Source organism: Scomber scombrus, chromosome 2, assembly GCF_963691925.1.
Source record: "Scomber scombrus chromosome 2, fScoSco1.1, whole genome shotgun sequence".
NCBI lineage: Eukaryota > Metazoa > Chordata > Actinopteri > Scombriformes > Scombridae > Scomber > Scomber scombrus.
Genome location: NC_084971.1, coordinates 3,321,903 through 3,349,252, shown reverse-complemented (window position 1 = coordinate 3,349,252; position 27,350 = coordinate 3,321,903). Strand labels below are relative to the sequence as shown.

Sequence of the window (27,350 nt, the reverse complement as noted above, 5' to 3'; positions counted from 1 at the left end):
AATATTAAATGCTGTCAAGTTGAGGCACCCAGCTAGGATGACTCATTTCCTCTACTTTAATCTATATCCTCCCTGCTCACCCTTTTAGCACTCCATTCTTTTTTTGTTGTTAATGTTTCCTGATTACATGCTGCTTTAATTAGCAAGCTTTCTTTTAAATGACTACCTGACTGGGTTAATGCTGATTCCTGATTACCGCCATGTCTGCTGACCGTCTCTCTCTCAAACACACACACACACACACACACCAAAGCTGCAGGTGCTCCAAACTATTCTTCCACATATGAAACTCACAAGGCTTTGCTAACAGAAGAACCCGACAGAACCAAGCCAGCCGTGCAACTCCATCGCCATCTTCATATCAGTGTTGTGTCCTGTGAGCAAAAAAAAGGAGAAGACTACAAGAATGACACCAAAAAGGGAATGAAAGAAAGCAGATTAGAAGGAAATATTTGTGAATCCTACCATCCTGTAGAAAAGACCACAACCAAAATGTGATCTATGTTAGATTATGTGGAGGCAAAGAACTGATGAAGGCAGATGGTAATGCTATAAAGGTTTTACATGTGGGTTTGAAGAATCCTTCTTGACAGCTTTGGAAACTAAGAAATATTGGACGTCTCTGATTTAAATGTTATAAATCAGAACATTTTGGAACCCACTGCAAAGTTCTTTTATCTGGAGACTACATAATAATACAGAACACGGCCTTTAATGAGCTTCTTATAAAAAATTAAATATGTTCTACTGGTCGTTTTTCCGTGCTTATTAAAAATGTAGGAAAGTGAGTTACATTATTTTTCTGCTTGACAAGAGAAAAAATATGAATATCACAATTTCTTATGAATCACCGTAATGAGTTGGGCTTTTTTTGGACTTTACATCCAACCAGTTCCACCTTAAAACTTTCCTGTTTTCAACACCAAAATCACAATACACAATTCAGCAATCAATGTTTTTATTCTCAACTATTCATCAGTTAAGCAGAAAGAAAATATGACACAAAAGAAAAATGCAGCAATAATCCCAAACATTAGCTGTAGTCCACTCAATCATTATCTTTGAATACACATATGAAAAATGTCCATTATCTCAAGAGTTGTAGAATCCTTTCATAGCACTGAGTATACCATTCTTTAATTGTTTAAGTTAATAAATATACAAAACTAAACACAATCAACAGCTGTTCTTGCTGTCCAGCTGCATATTTTATGATGAGACCGCAGCAAATTTGTGATTTGAGACAAAAACCCAGAGCCGTGTGTGCACTTATCTTACATTATACCGTGATTTCAAACAGTTTATCCTTTGTCACTGTACAGTTACAGTGTCATTACAGACTGCTGTTTATCATGAGCCAGCATCAAACATGCACACACTCTACATCCAGTGCTAACGAAGGAAGGTAGGAAGACATTATGAGTCGGACAAGATTTCCACTGCTGTGAGCATGAGAGACCTGCAAACAAAAGCAGAAAAATGGAAGTCTTCCTTTACGGAAAAAAAAAAAAAAAAAAAAAAAGCAGCTCAATCTCAATACTGTGGAGACCCAAAGTGTTCAGTTTCTTCCAAAGTGTGCTTTGACAACAGCCATTCCCCCAGTGATTGTTTCATTTCATTGTGCCACTTCTCATCACAAAGTATTCAGCAGTCACTTAAGAAACTGGGTAAAGCCAGTCATGTGACTGCATGCTGACTTGTTCTGAATGAGCCCAGGGCCAGGCTGTCGTTTTATTCATCATTTGTTTAAACGTGGGGGAAAATGTAATATCCAAACTGTAATAACTTGTTTAAATTCAGAATGTATACAGTCTATATATGCTTAAGACTTTCTGAAGTAGTTTGACTTGTGCTCCAGCAGAGGAGGCTCTACAAACTAGGAACACAATTGAGGAGATGCAAGCTTACATGAAGGAGATTCCTCTCTTTGCAGACACTAATTATCTGCTTTGGTGGAAGGATACAGGGTGCGATAGGTACCTTCATCTCTCAAAGCCAGTTGGTTAATGCCTATGTGTACCACAAGACCTCCTACACTCTGAACGGGTAAAAAGAGAGCAGCACTTCATCTGTATCAAGCTGATAAACTTGTGTTAAGTCAATAAAATCAGTGCTATGTTACCTCTTACCTTGCTTGCAACATATGTAGTTGCAAGCTATCGGAATGATCTCCCGCTGTCTGTGATTTGACGACTTAACTATTAAGTTAGCATTTGATTGCTGGAAGAAAAGTGATGCTAGGCTGGTAAAATGTCAAGTTAAAACAAAACATAAAAAGTACAGAAAACACTGTTAAGGTGAAATATGTAGGAATTGGCAAATTCATACTCAACACTCCAGGAGGTAGCATATCGCCAGAAAATTGGAGTGTTCTCTATGTTACGCTACACTTCATTAGCGCTGACTCAAACTAGGTAACTAAGACATTGATTATGTGCGATGGCAACATCAATACAGTGTTAACGTTGAGCTAACATTAGCTTGAATAAATCGAACCTAGAGAAAGTGCTTTTTATGTTGGACTGAGGGCAGACCAGAGGCTACAGTGACTCACTATCACCTCTTGAGGTACGTGTTCATTCTGAAACAGGACGGGCCTGGGTTAGCAGGTTAGCATGTTAGCATGCTTACTTCAGTAGATATCTCTGCAACACAGTGGAGCATTTAGCAGATTAAGTACCAGATATTTCTCTCAGTGGTTAATGGAGACAAAAACAGGCCCAGCTTACATTTGTCAGGTGAACACAAACACAAATCCCAATGAATTCTAATGCTAATTCTAATTGCTCTGTGTCTGCTTGATGGCTAAATAGGCAACCGTGTTGTAGTTGTGTTTACAGCATGTTGCACTGTCTACAAATGGCCAAAAAGTTAAAGTCAAATGAATACACTTTTAATATTGAACACTTTGAGTCTCCATACATTGCAAAGGATAGTTTTCACCTGGTAAAATACATTCTTTATTCTCCAGTAAAGGTCCTGGTAGACATCACGAGGCATTGAAGAAAATTGACCATTTTATCCAACAAATATAAAGAAACGTTAAGGATCTTATTCATGAAACTTTTATGATTTTGTTAAATTGTCATTGCATCACTGGATTGGAAACAATTATTTATAGATTCGGCCAATACATTTTATTATCCTGAATTCATTTGTAACATTTGCATTAAAAATCACTGCACAAGATCATTTTGTCTCTGCTACCTTGAAGAGCTGCATGTGTTTTAGTGCCTCAAGACACATGCAAGCATCATTTTTTTTGCAGTAATACATGATATAGTGACATGTGCCCTTATAATCCATTTACCTCTTAGCTTTATGGAGCAAAAGAAAAATAAATAATTCAAAGAGCTTATAATATGTTGGCATCGAAAAAATCTTAAATCTGAAATCCATCCAAGTGTTGAATTAAGTGTTTGACTGAGGTTGCTTGCGGTGGCTTAACCCTTACAGGTGTGTCAGACCATAACAAACACTTCAAAATATGTAGAATTTGAATTTTCTTTTCTTAATACTATATGACCTAGGTTTCATAATGTAAAAATAATTGTTTGGTAACCCAAAATACTCTTTTTATACAAGATTATACCTAAGATATTATGTTCTTAGAGCACCGCTTTTTACAGCCTGATCTGACTAGACCTGTAACAATAACTACTTGTGTTGGACGATATATTGTTTTAGAAATAATCAGGATAAACGATATTATTGTCAATTGAAGATCATTTTATACCACTAATGTAATAGCATAATAATGCAAGGGGGGTTGGGGGTGGGATTGGAGAGTGGGAGCTACAGTTCTGTAAAAACACAGAGTGCCATTATGAGCCGGTACAGAGTTTTTTTTTTACCTTTAATTCTATTACCTTTTATCCCATGTCACATTGCTTAGCCAATGGGAAGTGTGGCAAAACTGAGATCAAAAGAATGATCAAGGTCATGTTTATGTATCATACGATAAGTCCATGTATAGACATGATGATGTTGATAATTACAGTATTGTATGATAGGTTGATAATGTAATTATTGAGACAGGCCTAGTTCTGACTGTATATTGTACTGATAGTATAGATATCTACGTTTCTAAGAACACTGGGCTTTTCATTTCTATACAGGCGCTAATTTGAGGAAGGGTTATAAGAGGATGAAAACCTCTCTGTTACCCACATTAATACATGGCGTATACCCCTCCTGATAAGTGCACTCTACTCTAGTGTGATTGGTCCATTTGTACAATATGAGGATAGCGTTTGTGAGAAACTTTGGCAGTAGGCGTAATGATTCTGTAAAGAAAGCTCGGAGACATGAGAATCTGATGAAAGTCGGCATATTTTTCATAGAAACTTTCACTGCAGATCAAATCTGACATTCACGCATAAGTGATTAGATTTGTGCGGTTTGTAGCATTTCATTCAGTAGATTCCTATATGATACAGTTACAACCCGGCACACGACTTATCTCGCTACTTTTTAAGGTTGTGTAGCCAGAAGTTACTTGATAACCTGACGTCTTGAAGGTCAGTTTCACACTTCACCCCATAATGGAAAAGACTTCCTTCAATCATGTGAACCTTTATCAGTTCTCTAATTAAAACGTCAGCCTGTGATAGCCGACCTCTTTTGCACAAACTCTGATGAACTCATTAAAAAGCTTCTGAACTAATTAAACCCTCCCAAAAAACTTTATATCACAGCTTCCCTTTTTCTGTAATTAGACTACCATGTACATGCAGAATGAAACACTGGTACCAATCAATCAGTCACTTACCTGACCTTGTACGCTCACAATAGATTTAGGGAATTTGGTGAAGAAAAATCAAGGGTTTATCGCCCTTTTTTCTAGTGCTGTCTTTATAATATATTTTCACTGTTTCCCATGTATTAGTGCCAAAGTGGGACAGATCTATGAGTGACATATTGAGGCTGTAAATTAAAGCTTTATACAGTCAGGTGACCGTCTGTGATTGACAAGAAAACTGAAGTTCTTTGAAGTAGCTTGAAGAAAGTAAAAGCATGGAAGTTCCACACTGCTCCAGTGAATAATCTACCTGTAGATAGTCGTTATAACAAACAGGAAGTACTCGAAGATTTCAATTGCTTTTTAGTGCACCCCCATGTTAAACCACTTCAAATTAAATATGGTACCAGCAACAAACAAACACCACCACCAGCTCCCTGCCCTGACCCTTATAAAAATCTGACCAAGGTCTTACAAAGTCTTCCTCTTCATCTCCGGTGTGCCTTCTGCTTCTTGTTCCTGGCGGGGGTCCTGATTGGCTGACTGGCGGCTCCATTCTCCAGCGGCATGGAAGCCGGAGCTGCCGGCGGAGAGATGGGGGAGAACAGGTCCGGCTCTCCGTCGATGCTGGACTTGAAGGGTCCGGCGGGGGAAAATTTCAAAGGACTAAAGAGGTAAAAAAAAAAAAGAGATAAACGAGGGAGAAAATAGGGGAAAACATTACAACAGTGTTTCCCCATTTGCTGGAAGTTAGCGACAATGGGTTAAGCTAACCTTGTGTGCATTAGCCTCACATTTGTTGTTTTTTCTGTGTAATTTGTTCTTTGTTTTTATTCCTTTTCTTTATGTTGTTCTTGGTCTACACTTGTCAGTTAACTGTGAACTACATGAACCTGTATGAAAGCTGCCATATAAATACAGTTTGATTGATTGATTAATTGATAAACAGAGAACTGTCGGGCTGCTGAGTCTCTCCCGAGTTTTGGTCAGCAGCACCTCAGCATGATTGTAAAATCGTGTCTGATGTTTCTGCTTTTTTTACTCTCAGAGCCGTCAGTGTTCTCATTATTTCCTCTCAGCACACACAACCAGAGCTGAGACATAATTACACTCACAGAATGATGAGCTACACAAGTGTGTGTGTGTGTGTGTGTGTGTGTGTGTGTGTGTGTGTGTGTGTGTGTGTGTGTGTGTGTGTGTGTGTGTGTGTGTGTGTGTGTGTGTGTGTGTGTGTGTGTGTGTGTTACCTGATGGGTGTGCGTGGGCTGCTGTTGTGTCGGCGTACAGCTCGTGTTCGGGGTTCAAACGAGAAGCCTTCTTTCAGGCTCTCTAGGACCGAAGGAGCTACGTAGGTGAAGCCCTGATGAGAATAATGAATCAGTATGCATGGAAACTGACAGGAAAGTGGAGATATAAAGTGTGGTTTCTATAGCCTTTAAAATAAACACTGATAGGGAACAGAATCTCACAGCGAAGGCGAGCTCTGCGCTGTGACTGAGCGTGGTGTCGTCTGGACTGTCCACCGGTGTCTGTCTGGTAAATCTGGTGTCAAACTGACTCACGTCCTCGTCTGAGTGCTACAGAGGGACACAGACGCAACCACACAGTTAGAGAGAAAACACAAGAAGAGAGAAAAGGATGCAATTTATGAAGGTACACAAAGTAATGAAGGTGCAAGCAAGGGTGGAGGTTTGATTTGGAGGTCCTCCCTCAGAAAATGAAGAATTTCGTTGCATTTCCTGTAATTCTATATAATAAACTATGAATATATAGTACTTACTTTACCACAATAAAAATGTAAAAAAACAAACAAACCCAGACACAGTACAATCACAGCATTTTAACTTTTAAACTTCCTAATTCATAATAGAACTGCTGCTCTCTCTCAATTTAAATTGTTTTCAATTGAATTAGCTTTATTGGCATGGTGTTGTAGATCAAACATGTTGCCAAAGTAAAAAAAAAAAAATTTAAAATCACAATTTAACAACAGAATATGAATAGTAAATAACAAAATGCAAAATAGAAAAGAGAAAAGAAAAACAATAAACAAAAGAAATTGAAACTATGTCTTGTTTTGTGACATCATGCAGTAACATATTCTCATGCTTCTATCTCTCTCTTATGCCTGTATGGACAACCTCTATATAATAAACTGTTACTAACAGCCATATTTATCAAGTTTTGTCTGCCCTCAGTCCAACATAAAAAGCACTTTCTCTGGGTTAGATTTATTCAAGCTAATGTTAAATTGCCTTCTTTATCCTTGACTAAGTGCACTGTTCTGTGTCTGATTCATCCAAAATTCACTCCACCAATAAGATCACTTTTTAGTTTAGTAAAACATCATCAGTCTTTTGATAGTGTGTGATGTAATTTGCTGAATGAACTTCACCGGAATACCAAACACATGATTTATTTAATGAGCTACTTAATGACAGCTGATGACTTACCAGCTGTGGTTTGTATGGTGGCTCCACTCTCTTGTTCAGCAGGTCATCCCAGCTGACGTGCCTGAAGAATGGATGTTTCTGCAGAGGAACAAAAGAGACGTTAATTCATACTGAATATTCTCTCTGAAGCCTTTCCAGCTGGTATGAACATGAGTGTTGGATATACAAAAACACTAAATATATGGGTTACCTGCAAAGAAAAGGAGATTTATAACACTGGATTATGTGTCATGGCAAAGTTTTCTAACCATCTTTTGTTGAAAGAAAAAGGGATATGTATTGGTGTAGCCAATTGTTCTATATGTTGATTCTAACCCCTCCTTAACTATGTTTGTTTGCTTGTTTCAGGGTTTTTTTGTTTGTTAGTTGTTTTGTTTTGGGTTTTTTGTGTGTGTGTGTGTGTGTGTGTGTGTGTGTGTGTGTGTGTGTGTGTGTGTGTGTGTGTGTGTGTGTGTGTGTGTGTGGGGGGGGGGGGGGGAGTAGGTATTGTTTGTATTGTCTGTAATAATAATACAAGGGAAAACTACCATCATACATACTCGAAAAGGCTTCTTTTCTCCTCCCTGGCTATTTTATTATTTCTATATTTTTTAAATCTACAAACTTTAAAAAAAAATAATTAAATTGAGTTGTTTTCCTCATAGGAACACATTTTTAAAAAAGAAAATAATTTGTTCTTCGACCGAAGCCTTGTTAATCCCACATCTTCACATGTTTTTAAACTTGAATTTTATGTATTTTGGTTCAACCATTTATAATGCAGATAGCCAGGATGCCATTAACACAAGGCGGAAAGAAGATATTTAGTGTGAACAGTACGTATAAAGTGAAGTGGTTTTATTTGGCCCAGTATAAACTTTAGTCTAGTGTTGTATGCATACCAATTATTTGCAATTTAATTCTAAGCGGACACTAGTAGTTATTGTTGTTGTGTGCGCTAACAACCAGCAGGTGGCAACTGTGAGCAAGATGAAGTGAATACCAAGCTTGCCCTCACAGCATGTTTTTCAGTTCTGTCTCATGCATGTCACATAGAAGACTTTTGTTTGTTTCATGTTTTTCAAATTGTATTTTGACAGCTGGACAGTAAGAAAGAGAGAGAGAGAGAGAGAGAGAGAGAGAGAGAGAGAGAGAGAGAGAGAGAGAGAGAGAGAGAGAGAGAGAGAGAGAGAGAGAGAGAGAGAGAGAGAGAGAGAGAGAGAGAGAGAGAGAGAGAGAGAGAGGGGTGTGACATGCAACACAGGTCTGTGCTGAATGGAACCACTGAGACTGCAGTCATGTGTGATATGTGTCTTGACCAAAAAGCTACCTGAGCACCTCCATTATTACAGTGAGTTACCTGAATGTCAGCACAGTCTGTTTTACTAGAGCCGAGTCTCTGGGATGGACTCTTCTTCAACAGCTGGAAAATATAAAAAAGAGAGCAATGCATTCATTATTAAGTTTGATAATGGTGTATATAGTTTCCAGTAGGAAGGAAGGGGGAGACACACTAGGTCTCATTTTATTTATAAGGCTTCAAAAAATCAGCATAATGTAATGTGCTCTATTATAACATCACAGATAATGCTTGGCTTTACTGTGCTTAATGAATGGGTGTTACAACTTAATTAGACAACAACATGCGCCCACTTTGCAGTATCAAAGGAGGATCGCATTCCTTGTAGTTCACATATTAAACACTACCTGCATGGTATCATCAAGATCAGAAGCCTAACAGATCATTAGAAATGATACAGTTTGATTGTTCATTTTTAGATGGTCGACCAAACATGTGACGACATTCAGCTGAGGCAAGAAATTAAGTTTTGACCATTGATTGGACAAACTTCTTTACTCAGTCAGTCAGTGACAGTTATTTATGTATATACGGCGGCTCCCTGCACTCCTGCCAAAAAGCCATTAGACAATCATCCAAAGGTAAATGTGTACAAAATGTTCAGTCTCCAGAATCATTACTGCTTTTGCTCGCTTTGTGCATGCACACAGTTTTATATTTCTCTGTAATGTAGCACACTGCTAACAGTGTTACTTATAACAGTCTTTCACATCCCTGGAACTCAAACCATAAAACATATATTTAAATAATTAAATGAATATGCTAAATGTGTGATGACTTGAACTAATGGCTACTAGTCAAATAGAAAGATCTTTGGTTGGGGGCAGGCTTTTCATTTTTAATGTGTGCACTGACTCAGGCTTTTTATTTAAGAAGAATTGAAAGGCCATATGAAAGTGTGTGTGTGTGTGTGTGTGACAGACCTTCTTGATGAGGTCCCTGGCATCGATGGTCAGGTATGGCGGCAGGTTGAGTTTACATTTCAAGATCTTGTCAATGGTCTTCTTTCTGTTTTCAGCTGTGAATGGAGGCTGGTGGAGGATGACAGGAGGGAGTGAGTGGTTACTACAGGACCTCAAAACTGCTGCTTGCTCTCTATTCTGTACATCCAGATTAAAACCAACCACAGTAGGGATGAACACCATCATGAATAAGTTATTTTAGGTGGTAATGCATGTAGTAATATTCACTACTTATAGTAAATTAAGTGTTAAAATGTATCCATAGACAACATGACACTAATAACTGCTGTTGTTGTTATCTCAAAGCAGTCAGTAGTCAAAGAAATCTCTCTGAACTCTGTTCTTCCTGTTTGACTCTTCAACTCAATAATAGTCTTGCTGAAAGGTCAATCCTGAAGCATGTGTCGTATCTTCAGTTCATTAGGTGTTGCATAATCCAGACAGTAGCTGACATGAAACCACTTTGCAGGGATGAGAGACATGTAAACAATGTGTTACCATGTGCAGTTGTTCAGTAAAGAGGTGAAGTTGAAATGTGATGTTTCTGTCATTATTTGGATAACTTCCAGGCACAGATACAAATACCTAGGCTTCAAACTGCCCATTTAGCAAATAAATCTGATAAAATATTTCTGGTTGGTCTTTTAAAGCTGCTCCTCTACTGTTACATACTTTGGATACAGACCAGCCGAATAAGGTTACTGATACAAGCTGCAGAGATGCTGTAACCAGGGGCAACACTCTGACAGGAGTGAAGACCTAATGCTCAGGCAGCTGCTCCTTCACTGTAAGAGAAGTGAACTGAGGTGAACCGAACACCTGGTAAGACTGCCTCACTTTAGAGGTGCACTAAGCATGAGAGGAGTAACATCTGCCAGCTGGAGCAAAAAGTTAAGGGAACAACTGCTGCAGGGCATAGCCATCTCCCTACATGGTTTTCCTCATGCTGCAAAATGATTATTCAAAAATTCTCTTGCATAGTCCTAGCTTACCGATCCCGTCATCATGTCGTACATCAGGGCCCCCAGGCTCCACCAGTCTACTGCTCTATTGTGACCTGACCTGGTCAAGATCTCTGGAGCCCTGAAAGAGAGAAAGAGAGCGAGAGCGAGAGACTGAAAAAAAGAAACTGAGGATGTTTGTGGTCAGGGACAACTGCTATTAATGTTTATGATGGTTCACAAAAATAGAATATACTGTCATTTGCACATTTATAAAGCTGACCAACAAGTGAACTCTAGATGTGTGTGTGCAGCGTTACCCACATGTATTCTATGGTGCCGCAGAAGGTGTGTGTGACACTCCCATCGTGAATTGACTCCTTGCAGAGGCCGAAGTCAGTCAGCTTGATGTGTCCTTTAAATAAAAACAAGCTTCTGCATTTACTGTATATTATAATAGAGATGAACTACTCAAATTGAACACATTGATTGATTGAGCTCACAAAAGGTCTAATGTTGAACTTCTCATCATGTCAATTCAGTAAATCCTACAGAATATTTACAATTTAAAGCTGCAGATGACCATCACGTAACAAAGTCTTTAGAATGTTAAATACAGGTTTATTTATTTATTCATACAAGAGCTACATTGAAATCAATAATCATAAAAACGGGCAAAGTGACACCTTCAGATAGAGAAAAGACATTTTTAATCATCAATTTTGAAGAATATAGCTGTATTAGTTTGATTATAATATTAGTATGATTTTAGTTCATTTGAGTACTGGTTAATGCTTTTATTTTGAAGGTACTGGTCAGTTTGGGCACAGAGGTGAAACTGTTTCTATAGGTAGGCATGTTTGCCTGGACAATGGACTTTATTTCATTTTTTTCAAGTTAATGTCAAATCGCCACTACACAAACATTTATACCCTACTATTTATTTGCATATGTAGTGCGTTACCTTGGTGACTGAGCATGATGTTTTCAGGTTTGAGGTCTCGGTAGATGATACCGTTAGAGTGGAGGTGACCTAGAGCCAGTGTGATCTCTCCTAAATAGAAACTACACACACACACACACACACACACACACACACACACACATACACACATACATACATACACACATACATACATACACACACACACACACACACACACACACACACACACACACACACACACACACACACACACACACGACATCAGTTAAAGATTTCTAATGAAACGATCACTAACACGCTAAAGCTGTGCACACTGGAAATTGCTGCGTACGTGCAGAAATTAAGCTGAGGAGGGGGAATTTACCAGGCAGTGTCCTCCATGAAGATGCCCTCCTTCTCCAGCTGCATGAACAGCTCCCCTCCTTGAGATAAACAGCACAGTGGGGTTAGTGGCAGCACAGATACTTCTTTATTTCTCCATTTTTGTTTTCTACTTCAATCCATTCTGTCCCTTCAAACGCTAACAATTAAAAGGGTGACTTCACTGATTTTCAGGTTGATTCTTGTGGCTCTAATGTGTCTAGAATTATATATGAACAATTTTTGAACCTTTTAAAAAACATCTTAATTATTTATTTATTTTCACTCATACTTTTGTTATATTATATTTTTCCTTATAGCATTCTCAGTTTCTAATATTGATATTAAAAGTGTTAACTTTAACTGAAAAAGAAAACAATTAAAAAGCTTAAAAAAATTAAAAAAAGTATTTCCTCATTTTTTGTGGTGGTGCCTTCAAGGACTGTAAAAGGGAGGCTCTCCCAAAACTCTCAGTCTGCCATATTCTCTGTTATTTTAAGAGAAAACTAAGCAGCAGCATCAGAGAGAATGGTGACAGAGCTGAAAATCTGCACTGCAACTATGACTGAGTTTATTATAATGGATTTTTTAACACTGATTACATAACAGCAGTGAGTGTGTGTTACTTGTAGTTTATTCTTCTGCATTCAGCTTGAGCACAATCAAGTCCACAGCAATGAAAAGAAACACAGTCTGGTTACAGTCTTTCACCCCCTTCATCTACAATTGTTTCCCAAACCCGAGCTGGAATGAAGACTGCAGACTCAGTGTTTTTTTGACTGCCCACCTGCCCTGGAGCAGAAAGGGGCCCTCAATGATGACAGAAAAAAAAAAATGCGTGCCTTTTTCTTTTTCCTTTTTTTTGTCAGCCACCACAGATATATACAATTTGAGGCATGACCCGTTCTCTTGATGTAGATAATATCAGTTGCTGTTGGAAATCCAGTAAGTCCAAAACTAAATATGGAGTTACGAGGGTTTTTTTTCTCTGTATTCTCTACCCATCAATTTCAAAAAAGCTGCACATTTCTGCTATATAGCTTTACAGTAAGGGAGTTCCTTTTTAAAGGGATCTGATAAGGTGTGTATATATTCATCCACCCCCCACCCATCAGTCCACCCCTGATGTCTCTGTCTTACCGCTCAGACACTCCAGTATGAGGTAGAGTTTCCCTCCCGTCTGAAAGGCGTAGAGAAGGTCCACGATGAACGGGTGTCTCACCGTCTCCAGGATCTCACGCTCTGCTCTCGTGTGGGCCGTGTCTTTAGCGTTACACACAATCTTAGCCTGGAGACAGAGAAAGGAGAGGAGAACAAAAAGTGAGGAAGAAGATAGAAGAAAGAGCCAAAGGAAGGGGTAATAACTTGAGAAAGATGAATGGAAAGAAAGAGACAACTTTAGTGTGTCTTAGAGGAAGCTGTAGACCAAAGTACCTTTTTTAAGACCTTCATGGCAAATATTTTCCCCAACTGGGCGCCTTGAACCTTCCTCACCTGGAAAACCTGGAAGAAAAACGACAACATTTTGTTTTGATAACAATAACAAAAAAAAGGATGTGTGTTGTACTAAACTAAGAACTAGTAATGTTGATAGAGATAGTTTATCTGGTGCTGAAACAGCTAATACTAATAATAAGACAGAACAAACTATCTATCTTTTGTTTTAACCTGAACAAAGAGACGTGATTATATCACTCCTGTTTCAGCCTCTTTACACCTGCTCCTAGTATGTTTTAGAATTGATTTTAAGATCCTACTGATCTTTTAAGGCTCTTCATGGCCTCTCTCCCAGCTATATCTCAGTGATCTCATTTGGGTCCCTTCTTATAACATACTTTTATTAGAGAGCCTTTCCTGATTTTATCTGAGTTTTGATTTTGATTGAGTTTAAATTCTTCTTGAATTGCTTTTATCTCCTTCAAATATGGTTTGTCTCTACCGTCAAATGGTTTCTACTCAATAAATTGTGTTTATTTCTTCTCTTTTATAACAATTATTTTATGATTGCTGTATTTTGCTGCCTTTGTGAAGCACTTTGTAACTTGGATTTTTAGAACTGGTCTATGAATAAAGTTTATTATTATTATTTATTTATTTGTAGTTATTATCATCATCTGAATTTCGCATTAACATCACTGGGAAATTGTTGTGTCTTTTTTTTCATTATTTTCTGATATTTAATGACCTAACAATTCATAAAAACACAATCAACAGAATAAGTTATGGTTTTATTTTGTTCTGATTACTTGTCTGACTACTTATAATTAATAAAAAAAGAAGATTCAAAAGTCTAAAACCAGTGAGGAGACAGGTTTAAAGGGGCAGGTCATGGTGGTGGTTGTCATGTGTTCATGTATATACGTGTCCTCACCTTGCCATACGCTCCTTTTCCCAGCACAGTGAGCAGCTCAAAGCAATCAGGTCCGACTCTCTCACTGTCTCTGTTGACACTCTCACTGGTCAGCTCCACTTCCTCTGTCTGTACACTTTTATAAAGAAAGAGAGGGCCACAGTAAAGCAGCCGGTATTAGTATAAATTTACATTAAATCGCACTATTTCCGCTTATATATTTTTTTTAAAGATTTGCTGGTGAACTGGACTTACTTCTCTGGCTCTGTCACCGTGAAGTCACAGTCATCATCCTACAGACGGGGGAACAACAAGCCGGAGAGGTTAAACTAAAATAATGATGATAAATACTCTTATAAATGAGTGAGATATACACACACCTCTGTATCACTGATGTCCTCCGTCTCCAAGTCTATGTCGAATACTCCTGCCATCTTAAAAAAACAACACAGTCAACACTTTTTGTTGCCTGTCATTTGACCAGAGGCTCATTAATACTTTCACCTCAGTGAGGAATGTAGTGTCGCTCTACAACTATGAAACACGCGCATCTCCTGAATAATAGGAAGCAAACAGAACTGTTTGACACTCATAGGAATAACATAAATGAGACATTACAGCCTGGACACAAGAATGGCAGTCATTACAATAACTATAAATATAGTATCAGTAAAATCAGTCATTTTAACTCATATAACCAGAATTTTGGAGTAATAACCGATTTGTGTCATTGAACGCAGTGTGCAGACAATGACCGATATTAGAGTAAAAGCGACTGCACAACAAGATAAAACACAATAAATAGATAACACAATAGAAGCACAATAAAAAGAAAGATAAAAGCAATAAAATAAACATCTTTTTAAAGTTGATGTGAAGCTTATATGAGTCTTCAGCAGTCTGAGTTAGTCATATCATGTGATATCTGACACATTTGCAGTCTTTTTAGCATCAAATTCCCTCTTAGTGTTTCCCTGTCGGGCTGTGGTGGAAGTATAGTAACAAAAAGAGAGACATTGCCACTAAAAACACTGTAACGATGAAACACAGAAGACTTGATTTCACTCATTTGGACGGCTGAAGCTTCATATTAGCTTCAGATCAACATAACACACCACGCCTAGCTACTACAGCTGACTGAGTGTTGATAACAGCAGTGTTTAGTGAGAGACTCTCAATTCAATAATACTTTGGCCCACCAAAAAACCTAACGTTAGCCGAGCCTCCACCAAGCAGTTATCATGGCCAAACAAAGCAGTGCTACATATCTGAGGTTAAAACAGACCATGTCAACCGTGTCTGAGCTCTTATCCTAAATTATGCTGTTTCCAATTAGCTATATAATACTTACATGTCGTTTAGTGTTGTTACAAACGAAATGCTAAGAGGGAGCTACGGCTACTAGCACACGGCAACCAAAACAACACACGCACATGTGAACACGAAAGTAAATACTATGGTTTTACTGTGTTGAATTACGCCCACAGACTGGTTTTATTTAAAGCGTGTTGTTTTAAAAGCGTTATATCTTTCTGGGGAATCTTCTTAGTGGTGATAGCCGGCTAGCATTGTTAGGTTATATGTTAGCTATCATTACGTTGACAGCCGGTTTGACAGGTAGCATACTAACAAACAAGCTAACGCTAGCTAGGGTTTTACCTGGTCACGCTCCTTCATTCGGTGCTTCCTCTTTTTCACAGTCAGCGGTCTGATAGTTGAAAAAGCAAAGCGGGTTTTTATATTTATACAACAGTGGTTGTCATATTGAATGACTGTTGTTAGACTTGAAGCAGCTAGCACACAGAGCTGTGGAGCGTCATACTCTGAGCTGTTGTTGTCTCTGATTGGACCTTTAACCTACTACGTCATCACTCAAGGAGGACACAGCTTCCTTTTACTCTGTTTACTTTTTGACTGTCCCAATTCTCTTATTTCTATTAAGTTTTTATGGTGTGTTTTTTTCATTTATGATATATATATATTTATTTTTTTATCCTATATCCATTTATGTTGTTCTATATCATTTAACTTGTTAGTTTTGTGTGATGGCTTTCCTGTAGGCCCATGCTGTGTATTTCAGAATTTGACCAAACAAAGTATTTATAGCTTCATCCTTCATCCTCTTACTAGCCCTATAAAGTTTGAAAAATGTATGCATTTATTCGAAAGGGACATTGCACATGAATGGACACACAGGTATCAATAAATACATATGTAAATGCACCAGAGTTAGCACAACTTCTAATTTGCATCTGTTGTCCCCTGGCAGGTCACAAACACACACACACACACATACACACACACATACACACACACACACACACACACACACACACACACAAAACAAGACAAAATACATAACACAATAGTAAGACAAGTATAAAGTGCGTGATGATGTAAAGTGCATATCAGAAGTGACAGTTCATACTGAACCTACGGAGTTCATACAAGCATACCTATATTCATACAGTGCAATACATTACGACAATAACACTACACTCGCTTACAAGATTCACAAGGAGCTATTTTAATAAATCTGTGCAATGCATGCCCACACATACATATGTGCAAGCATGCATTGCAGATCAACAGTGAGTGCAGTTTTCCTTGTTTTATTCTTGCTTAATTTTTTGTTGACTTGCTTCTTTTGATAGTATTTCTGTGACTCTTCATTGATTCAGGTAATGTTGAACCCTTTGCCTACCTGCTGTTTCTTATTTGTAAGATGAGATTTATTTTTGTGAAGAATTGGTTGAAGAATACATAATATATGATGTTGGTATCGGTTTGATGTTTTAAATGATTTGAAAAATGCATGATGTGATCAATATATTCTTTATATTCTTGTGAAAATTGAGAACTACTTCCCACTATGTAGTTTGTCCGTAGTGTTTACTTTAGTTTAGATTGGGCGGAGTGATACGCTGCACAGTGAAGTTATGTATCAAGTTTATTGTTGAGTTATGGCGGTGACACCACGGTCTTTTTTTTGAGCGGACATTAAAAGTAGACGCTAACCTACATCCAGCGTTACACTATTTTACAATAAAAAGAATTAAATAAATCAAATCAAATCAAAAATATGTTACAAATAGTAGCCTATTAATAGTAACGATGGTGATAATACATCTGCTTCTATTAGGGTGGACTAGAACCATGCGCCCGTTGGGCGCTGCAGCATGTCTACTTGCCAAAAGACACACTCATAAATGAAAGCAGTGAGAAGAATGTACATTTGTATATGAAGGTGACAGTAAGTATGTGTCCCAAATATACTTGTGCCAGCAGAATGTATGAGTACCTGTAACTTGAGGTGGCTCCAATGTTTTCTTCAGTCTCTTTCGGTGGTGATCGTTCTCACGGCGCTCAGCTGAAAAGTAAATATTTCAAATGCGTTTTAATGGTGTTGAGTAAATTATAATCCATGAGTGTAGTTGAGTCAGTCAGTAGTTTGAAATGAGATCCACACAACCAAGGTAAATTAGGCCATGCGTGAATAAGATTGTGTATGTAAAGCAGAATGTATAAGTACCTGTAAGCTGAGGTGGCTCCAATGTTTTCTTCAGTCTCTTTCGGCGGCGATCGTTCTCACGGCGCTCAGCTGAAAAGTAAATATTTCAAATGCGTTTTTATGGTGTTGAGTAAATTATAATCCATGAGTGTAGTTCCATCAGATAGTTGTTTGAAATTAGATCCACATAACCAAGGACATGTTAGGCCATGTGTGAATGAGATGGTGTATGTAAATGAGAATTGTTATTGAGTTGCTGTGGGATGAATTAGTTAGATAGGTAGGTATTTTATTAGCATGGTAATGCTACAACGTAGGTAAGAAAGTGAAGCAGCAATATGTTTATGTTTATTTGTACATTAATTGAAATATATGCATATATAGGCATGAATTTACAATTCACATGCATAATCACATTGTGAAGTATGATCTAGTTGCTAATGAAAACAGTCATATGTTAAAAACTAAAATCTAAGTAATAATTTCTATATCTTGGTAAGGACGGGTAATGACAGAGGAAAATGTGAATACTCATTACCTCAGAAACATTTTATTTTCAAGTTAAAAAACTAGCAGTCTGTATGTTCACGTGTAATTTTAAACAATATAACTTACACAGTAGGTATATACTAGTTGGCTTTAAAATAATTGAATAAAAAACGAGATAAATGCACTGGAGCTTAGTTCTCCCACATTAGTCAATGTCCCACATTACCCTAATAGCCTACTACTATAATTGGAGAGCTGGATGTTTGTCATTCCGTCTGTCCGTCTCTCCATTCACCTTTCACCAACACCCTCCATCTCCTCCAAGGTTTAGGCATTTCATTTCATGTCAACTTCAATTTCTATTTAAATGTTAAATAAATAGTCTGCAGTTATATTTTTTATTTGATACTCCGGAGCTACAGCCACCTGGGAGTATTTTTTTCAGCCTGTGATGTAAATGCGTAGAGAAGCCGTACGTAGGGCCGTGAACGACGGGAGGAGAAGAGATGAGAGGCGATCCACGGTCACGGACATTTTGAACATGCCTAAGAAGAGCAAATACTCGCGATGTCACCAAAACTGCATAAAAAACGCATTTGAAATATTTACTTTACATATTTACAACAGACAAAACCAGAAAGAGGAACCAAAACTTCAGATAAACATGGGGGGGGGGGGGGGTGACAGGGCACAAGTGTGTTTGGGACACATACTTACAGTCACCTTCATATACAAATATACATTCTTCTCACTGCTTTAATCTATGAGCGTGTGTCTTTTGGCAAGTAAACATGCTGCAGCTGTTCTAGTGCCTTTTATTCCTAAGGTTGTGAGGAGTAAAAGTGAAGGATTGTTACTCTTATCTTTCACTTAGGCACTTAACCTTTACTCAAGCAGTTTGATACACAAATGATCAAGAAAACCACCACTCCTACCCAGATCATTACCATAACACCACAGACCCCAAACTGTATAATTCACTTCCACTTGAGATTGAGGAAGTCACAAAAACTTGACCTGATGTATCATGACTGTGTTGTTATAGAAACCTGAACACCACACATCCTCACAACATTATTACAGTAGCTACAGCATGCTCTTTCTCCGTAAGACTTTCTTTTGATACAAAGCTAAACAAGTCACTGAATTTGAAGTCTGACCAGCATGCAGTCCATTATGGATTGTGCTTTAATACTCTTTCTCCATTGTCTCCATTGTCTATGGACAGAAGTGAGGCATGTTTTGTTTTTATTGTAAAGGTGGCCTCAATAACACCTACTGCTTAGTGGTTTTCATTTCCGTTGACATCTGCTCACACTGGCAGCACAGGCAGATATTAAGCATTCAACCTTCTATTGATCAGTCCAGTTTTATTCGTGTTGCACATTTCTTACATGTTAGCATTTCACAGGAGCTGCACAGGTGTTTGACAAACTAATAAGATGTAGTATAAGTATAAATAGAAGTACAAATATAAAACAACAAGGCAATGGCAGATTAATGCATACCAAACAATATGAACATCAAGTGATTGCTATAAAAGGTTTGAAGCAAAAGATAGGCATAAACATTTACTTTAGATATTAGTTTAAAGATTGCTAGAAAGGGGAATTTGAAGGATAGCAAAACTCCCATTTAGCCAAACAGGAAGAGGAAAGATCGTGTCTTGATATAGATTCAGACTTTCGATGGAAACAGCAGTCATAAAGGAAGTGGGCTGTTAGATCCGAACATCACAGATCTCAGAGACAGACAAACAAAGATTTGAAAAGATGAAGTCTTCCTGGTGCACAACAATTCTTGTTGGTGAGTAATAATCATATAAATGTTAGACAACAGAACATTGACATTAATGTAATAATATGTGATAACACCTTAAAAAGTGTTTTATAGCACACAAAATGTGCAGGAGAAAAAAGCTAAAAAAAGAAGCTACAATTAGGAAAAATATAGGCAAAGCATGAAGAAAAGTGTAAAGAAAAGAAAGGAAAAGGAAAAATACAAAGAAGACTTCATATATGTTTGAGATTCTCCGACATTTCGTTCCAGAGCTTTGGGGGACAAAAAACCTTGTTAGGGAAATGCGTTGATATGAACAACCAAGAAAACCCTATGTGAAAATGTCAGACAGCACTGTTGCTCAGACTGTAAGGGAATAATAGGTAACTCAGGACCATGACTCTATGAAGCCTTAAAGGCTTGAAGCTCAAAGGCAACCAGGGCAGAGTAGCAAGTACTATGTAATAAGTTTTCTTGCAGTGTGACAGAAAGGTCTTGAAGTTCCCTAATTTAAAAAATAAGTTGGCACAATCTTGTTCTCTTGGCCGTTCAAAGAGGAACAGTTGAGGCAGTATTTATAATTGGATGGAGGGAAATTGTGAAATAAGTGGATAACATAAAATGATATGTTACAGTTCTGTTACAATAATCTCAAAAAGGTTTGACATAAAACGAGAATAATATGAGAAGTTGTTAGTGGTTCATGTTTGCAAGAGAATTGGGTATCATCTGCATAATAGTGGTGTAAATGTGTAATTTGTCATTTTTATTTTATTTAAACAGGGCGAGCGTGCAATATAACATTAACCTTGTATAAAACAAGGAGAGATGCATTGCACACAGTTTCAGCAAGTTGCTATTTTCCGCCTGTAGTCCCTTGGCAGGTAGATGGAACATATAATAAATCAGTGGCAATTATAGACCCTTTTTAAGGGTGCTCAAGCACCCCCTTAAATTTGATCTCAGCACCCCTAAAAATTATTTTACACAACTTTAATTATTTTTTTTTATTTATGTCTGTTAGAGATGGGACAAGCATCCAGCATACAGGTTCAAATTGTTTTATTTTAACAGCTTTAATGTACTTTGGATAGTTGTGTCATTAATATTGTCTTTCCCTCAGGGTTCATTAACTATCTCAGTGTCCTCTCTGTAGAAATCTGTTTATTCTGAACCATTATTATCATACATTATAGTAGACCACTCTACTATGGATTAATATTTCTTGTTGTAATTTACGTTATCCACTTAAATGAGTCATTTAGTAGGGGGTTTGAACACTTGCAGGGCATTGCCTGTCAAATTCTCATTAGGAGCTGAGGCCCCCTAAAGGTCTGATCCTAGAATCACCCCTGTAATAGATTTAAATCAATAACATAATTCACAAAGTTGCGCGCATTCTTTCCATCTCAACAATGACATTTAAATTGGCATCAACATTTTTGGGGGGATTAAACCTAGCATGTATTGGTAAAGTTGGTGTGTTTTTGGTCTGTTCTAGGTTTCAGCACTACAGCTGGGTTTTTGATGCTGTTTGTGCCTGCTGCAGAGATTAAACATGTCCAGTTTGGTTCAACAGTCCTTATGGGCTGTAACATCTCCTACATTTATGATACAATGTGGTTGAAGCAGAACCCAGATCTCCCCCCAACTGTGGTCCTCCGTGTCTCCCTCAGAGGGGGGAAACCGCACCAAGGTAGTACATGATTTCAATCCTAGAAATGAGGCGGTGAAGAAGAAAAAAAAAAACTCAGAAGTAATCTTCACTTCTCTTTTTCACTTTTAGTTGTGAATGTGTTATGAAACTTTACACGTTCTACTCACATACCACACAATATTACATTATATGCTTCAACTGATTACGACTGTATTTCAGAGTTCCAGCTCAGCTCTCGTTTCTCAGTGGAGTTGATAAAGCGATCTCTGGCACTTAAGATCAGTGATGTTGAGGAGAGCGACATGGGACTGTACTACTGCATTGCAGATGTAAACCAACATTTAACGGTTGGGAGAGGAACCATGCTTCAAGGTAAACATATATTGGGTTGTTTTCTTTTGTCTTATTTTTGTGATATGCTGTATCTCATGGTGCATTGGTAAAGTTGGTGTCTTTTTGGTCCATTCTAGGATTCCAAACTACAGCTGGGTTTCCGATGCTATTTGTGCCTGCTAAAGAAAATGTCCAGTTCGGTTCAACAGTCACTTTGAGCTGTAACATCTCCTACATTTATGATACAATGTGGTTAAAGCAGAACCCAGATCTCCCCCCAACTGAGGTCCTCGGTGTCACCTTTACAGGGGGAAAACCCCACCAAGGTAGTACATAACTTCAAATTCAATTGTGAATGTGTTATGAAACTTTACACATTCTACTCGCATACCACACAATATTACATGATATGCTTAAGCTGACTATCACTGTGTTTTAGAGTTCCAGCTGAGCTCTCGTTTCTCAGTGGAGTTGATAAAGCGATCTCTGGCACTTAAGATCAGTGATGTTGAGGAGAGCGACATGGGACTGTACTACTGCATTGCAAATGTAAACCAACATTTAACGGTCGGGAGAGGAACCATGCTTCAAGGTAAGCGTATGGATTGTTTTCTCAGAGTCTTATTTCTGTGATATAATGTATCTCATGTTCCATTGCGGAAACTTTGTCACTTCAAACATTGGTTAAGGATCAGACTTATTTAATCACTTAAATCCATTTTGCGTAATGTTTATATAGCCAGTTTTACTAAATGTAAGCTGCTATATAAGTTATTCAACCAACTTTACCCAACAGAATCCTCACAGAAAAATATAAGATTTTCAGTCTCTTCTTACAACCCCAAAAATAAAAAGCTTTTTAAAATCTGCAATAGAGAGTGAGCTGACAGAGCTGAAGGAACAAACAGGCTGAGCTTCTGGTTACATAACTTTATATTCTTGGGGAAAGCTAGGTGCAGATTCCACCCTGCTCTCCACTGCCAAACGTTTATGAGAACCTACAGTGGCCACAAAACTCACGAAAATGCAAAATGCCCTCTCTAGAGCCAGTGTTTGGTTTGTCTATTCTGGGCTACTGTAGAAACATGTAGATATTAAGGGCTCACTCTAAGCTAGTAATGCAACAATAAACAGTATAACAGGGAAGATAGAGGCAGAAAAGAGACAGAGGTATAAAGCAAGTGAAAAAAAAGTGACACTATGTTGAAGATAGCACACACTGACTACAAAACTTTTCCGATACACACAGCATGAAAATATGACATGCAAAGAGCAGAATAAGACGTTCAAATATGACAATTCAATTTCAAAAGTAGTTTTAGCCTCAACTTAATTCTCTTTTATCTCTATTCTCTATCTCTTACTCCTCCGTTTCATCTCCAGGTTCCTCTGAGTTTATCTTCAAGCGCTGGGACTGTATAGTTATTGGTTTTGTGGTGCTGATTCTGTTGCTGGCTGTTTTCATCACCCATTGGAGAATCAAACAGAAAAAAAGGGACGTCAAAATGCCTTCCACTGTTTATTTCACCAGAAAAGATTAATCCACTCCCAAACAGTGGCGATTTTAGACCCTTATAAGGGGTGCTCAATCACCCCTTAATTTGATCTCAGCACCCCTAAAAATAAATTGCATATATAATATTGCATTGTTTCCCTTGAAAAATTATTTTATACAACTTTAATTATTTTGTGAGCCTGTCTGTTAGAGATGGGACAAACAATTATGCTATAGGTTCAAATGTTTTTTATTTTAACAGCTTTAATGTACTTTGGATAGTTGAGTCATTAATATTGTCTTTCCATCAGGGTTCATTAACTATCTCAGGGTAGAAAGCTGTGATTGTTTATTCTGAGCCATTATTATCATACATTATAGTAGACCACTCTACTATGCATTAATATTTCTTGTTGTAATTTACGTTATCCACTTAAATGAGTCATTTAGCAGGGGGTTGGAACACTTGCAGGGCATTGTATTTCAAATTCTCATTAGGAGCTGAGCCTAGTCTGATCCTAGAATCACCTCTGCTTCCAACCATATACAAAACCAACATTAGCATGACATTTTAAGATGTTTAACCTAACCTCTCGGAACAAACTGTGTCCACAAATGTGTACATGTTCAAAAATAAACTGAAACCTTTTTCATTTTCTCAGGCTTCTGAATGATTACAGTCTGTGTCTATATGCATTTTTTTCTTTTGTTTCCACTTTCATGTATTTTACTTATTGCATGCCTCTGTATATGTTACTTTTGCTTAATGCATTTTAATATTAAGTGCCTGTTCTGTAACCTAGCTTTCTCCTGAATATGTCATTATATTTGATGGAGAGAATGTATTGTATACGCTAAAGTGCTAAAGGTAAACTTATGTACAAACATAATGTAGACTTAACAGTGTTGACGAGTTTGGAATGTGTTTTGGATATATCAATGACCATATGTGCTGGAAAGGACAATAATGTAAGCTTTGCATGACAACACAAACTGTGTTTTAGTAGCATAAATAAACCAGTTAAATATTGGGTTGTTTTTGTTTTCATGGATTTGGGTCTTCTGCTTCATAATTATTTTCAAGACCATAGCATACCATAAATAGGTATTAAGCTCTCATTAAAGTTGAGCAGTTTGAAAAACATTGAGTATTGCATCATACCAGAACATCCACAGTAGTTTCAGTTGCCTTTATCCAAGAGGCAATTTGTTATTTCACATATTATTTCACATTAACTGGGGTAGTTTTATGATGCCTAATTTTGATGTACACCACATTTATGGAAACAATTCAAATTTAACATTTTAATGTATTCAAACAAAATGTTTTTAACACATTTAAATGTCATAGTACGCAAATACATTACTTGAACCTATTTTATTTCCATACACATTCTGCATTGCAGTATGAAGATGAATGTAGTTTAATTCAATTACAGAGGTAAATAGGTAATTTGAAAAAAAAGAAATACAAAAGGTGTGAAAAAAAACAAAAGAAGGAATGCATACATGTAAATAAATGTATTTAGCTTTAATTGATTGTCTACAGTAATTCATTGGATTTTTCCCCGTGTGGCCGCCTTTGGTCCTCCATATACATTCCCCGTATACCAGCTTCAACTATGCTAGAAAAACGCAAAAAAGCTACCGCCCGAACAGGGACTTGAACCCTGGACCCTCAGATTAAAAGTCTGATGCTCTACCGACTGAGCTATCCGGGCTCTGACGGACAAGAAATTGCTACGTTATATAAAGCATAAAGCGTACACAATAGCAGTATTGTATTAAACTACGATGTTAGTTGTGTCTTTAGACAGCTCTGGACAGTCCGTGCATCCGTTTATGGTTGCACAGATGAATCTACTCGGGACCTGGGATGGACCCAGTCTAAACTGACAGACCATTCGGAAGGGTAAAGTGTCAAACTCCATTTCTAGCATTTACATTTACTCTTAGAGATTGTCACCATAGCAGTTAGCCTAACGATAGGACTGATACGGAGCTAACATTAGTTCAACTAAATGTTTTGGAGTGACGTTAACCAGGCAACGTTTTCACCGTTAGTTCACTTAACGCTCCACAGCATGTCATTATTTTAAAAAGCACCATTTCAATTGAGACCTATGACAAAAGTCAACTTTAAGACTAGTGTTAGCATTATCTGCGTGTAAAACTTGTATTTTGTTATTATAAATAGTTTACAATAGACAGTCAATAGACAGAAGTGGGAAGAAAAACAAATTCACTAAAGATCCAGACTGGTTGTGTATAACTTGATAAGTAAAACTACAAGTGTTTTACTTATCATTACTTTCTCCATTTGGATCGTGAGTAAAACAGATGAATTGTTTCAGTATTAGGACAAAGAACTAATTGGAATATTATTGGATTCCTCATGTCACAAGACGAATTAGTCATGATCATCCTCAAGGTTCAAAAGGTTACATGTTAAATAGTTTAAGTAATTATTCATAAAAACGTCACTGAAGAAATTATTAAGACTCTTTAGATAAACCAAATTGCTTTTAATATTTAATGCATGTAGAAAGTTAACAAAAAAGTAAGGTATTAAAGATTCCTTTAACCAGCATAATCTTTTAGTCCTATTCATTCAAAAACTCAACTCATATAACTTGATTTACTAAAAAAACATGACTTTTGTTAGGAGAGGAAATAGACGAAATGTAATCAGTACATAACATCAGCAACCACAAAAAAAAGTTTCCTCTTTCTGTTGAAGAACTAATGAATACACAAATTACAAGGAAAGATGGGGGCTGTGTCGTGAGGAAGTGTTCATGATGAGTTCTTGATAATTTTGATTTGAAGCGTACCAAAATGTACATTTATTAATGATAATAGTCAGTCTCAAGGACACATTAGAACACATTTTTAAATCTAATACAATATACACATTCAGATTACCCAAGTTGTTAGGCTTTCAAACTTGTCTTCATGTAAAACATAAAAGGGAATTAAAATGAGATGAGGTGTACCTTTATTGATCCCCTGTGTAGGGGAAATTCAATTTGTCACAGAAGCACAAGAACAAAGAAAGAAATCCTATGAATAACGATAAATTAATAAAATATAATGTTATCATTTGGTGTTGCTAACAGATGGTTATGATTTTGAACTTACTTCTTTACTAACTAATTCCCTACACATTTGATAGTTGTAAATTGTTAATAGAATTGTGTCTAAAAGCAGAAGTCCGAAGACTTAAACCGTAATGTGTGAAGCATGAGAGGGGACGAAAAAAGGTGATGAGGCCCCAGCGAGATTTGAACTCGCGACCCCTGGTTTACAAGACCAGTGCTCTAACCCCTGAGCTATGGAGCCCGTGATGATACAATGTGACGTCATATTCACCTAAATAGTTGCGTCGCTGCCTCTACACCGCAGTATCCGTGTGTTGTTCAATATAATATAGGTAAAAAAAAAAAATTGCGTGTCGCTCAGTGCTCGCTGGGATACGGTACAGCCCCAGCGTGTCGTTACTGTTTGAAACATGATTAATATACAAGACGCAGGAGCTAAATGACAGCAGATACGGTTATAAGCTACATTTACGGACACACTTGCAGTCAATTAGCGTCACTACAGAGATAATATTGTATAATACTGTATAGAGGCACCCTCAACAAACACCTGGGTTGCGCTAAACTTCAATGATTACGGCTCATGGATCCATGTTCATTGGTCCTTAATGATCGTTATGCGATTTCCAGTTTATCCACCAGGTGGCAACATGTGACCACCTTCCATTATAACTAACTGCATGGCTTTGGCTTCACCTCAGTATACGAAGCTGCTTGTCACTACCATAGTAAGGGGGAAATAAGTTTAATTTTATTACAATGTAAGTAATTCGACGGTTATGAAGGCAGCTTTTACCATGCAAAAAATAGCCTATTCGACTAAAATTGAACGAGAAGTATATAAAGGAAGAAGTGGGTGTTTGGATCAACAGGGGGCCCCAGCATAATAGATG

At 37.5% G+C, this 27,350-nt stretch overlaps 2 protein-coding genes and 2 non-coding genes across 4 annotated transcripts; 1 reads left to right on the top strand and 3 right to left on the bottom strand.

Moving 5' to 3' along the window:
• Positions 1-941: 941 nt before the first annotated feature.
• On the bottom strand, positions 942-15,915 carry LOC133992031 (ribosomal protein S6 kinase beta-2-like). The gene is made up of 16 exons (XM_062430691.1): positions 15,752-15,915; positions 14,473-14,526; positions 14,348-14,385; positions 14,114-14,228; positions 13,177-13,245; positions 12,883-13,030; positions 11,747-11,804; positions 11,401-11,501; positions 10,761-10,851; positions 10,488-10,578; positions 9,457-9,564; positions 8,534-8,596; positions 7,195-7,272; positions 6,211-6,318; positions 5,989-6,101; positions 942-5,407 (listed from the first exon to the last, which is right to left on the bottom strand). Exons 1-16 carry the CDS (start codon positions 15,767-15,769, stop codon positions 5,230-5,232), a joined length of 1,431 nt encoding a protein of 476 aa, XP_062286675.1. The 5' UTR covers positions 15,770-15,915; the 3' UTR covers positions 942-5,229.
• A 3,915-nt stretch (positions 15,916-19,830) lies between these two features.
• Positions 19,831-24,371, top strand: LOC133997770 (uncharacterized). The gene is made up of 6 exons (XM_062437481.1): positions 19,831-19,898; positions 21,373-21,567; positions 21,748-21,900; positions 21,999-22,187; positions 22,301-22,453; positions 23,245-24,371. The coding sequence occupies exons 1-6, from the start codon at positions 19,865-19,867 to the stop codon at positions 23,400-23,402; spliced, it is 882 nt and encodes a 293-aa protein (XP_062293465.1). The 5' UTR covers positions 19,831-19,864; the 3' UTR covers positions 23,403-24,371.
• Positions 24,372-25,004: 633 nt separating this feature from the next.
• On the bottom strand, positions 25,005-25,077 carry trnak-uuu (transfer RNA lysine (anticodon UUU)). Its single transcript has one exon. It is a non-coding gene; the product is annotated as a tRNA-Lys (tRNA).
• Positions 25,078-26,625: 1,548 nt separating this feature from the next.
• On the bottom strand, positions 26,626-26,698 carry trnat-ugu (transfer RNA threonine (anticodon UGU)). Its single transcript has one exon. It is a non-coding gene; the product is annotated as a tRNA-Thr (tRNA).
• Positions 26,699-27,350: the final 652 nt, after the last annotated feature.

Excerpts from the sequence above, each read along its gene's own strand:
- LOC133997770 (XM_062437481.1), top strand. The coding sequence starts at position 19,865 with ATGAAGTCTTCCTGGTGCACAACAATTCTTGTTG. Across the intron at positions 21,568-21,747 it reads AGGGGGGAAACCGCACCAAG|AGTTCCAGCTCAGCTCTCGT; the intron begins GTAGTACATGAT and ends ACTGTATTTCAG. Across the intron at positions 22,454-23,244 it reads GAGAGGAACCATGCTTCAAG|GTTCCTCTGAGTTTATCTTC; the intron begins GTAAGCGTATGG and ends TTTCATCTCCAG.
- LOC133992031 (XM_062430691.1), bottom strand. Across the intron at positions 11,502-11,746 it reads TTCATGGAGGACACTGCCTG|TTTCTATTTAGGAGAGATCA; the intron begins GTAAATTCCCCC and ends GTGTGTGTGTAG. Across the intron at positions 7,273-8,533 it reads CAGACTGTGCTGACATTCAG|AAACATCCATTCTTCAGGCA; the intron begins GTAACTCACTGT and ends GTTCCTCTGCAG.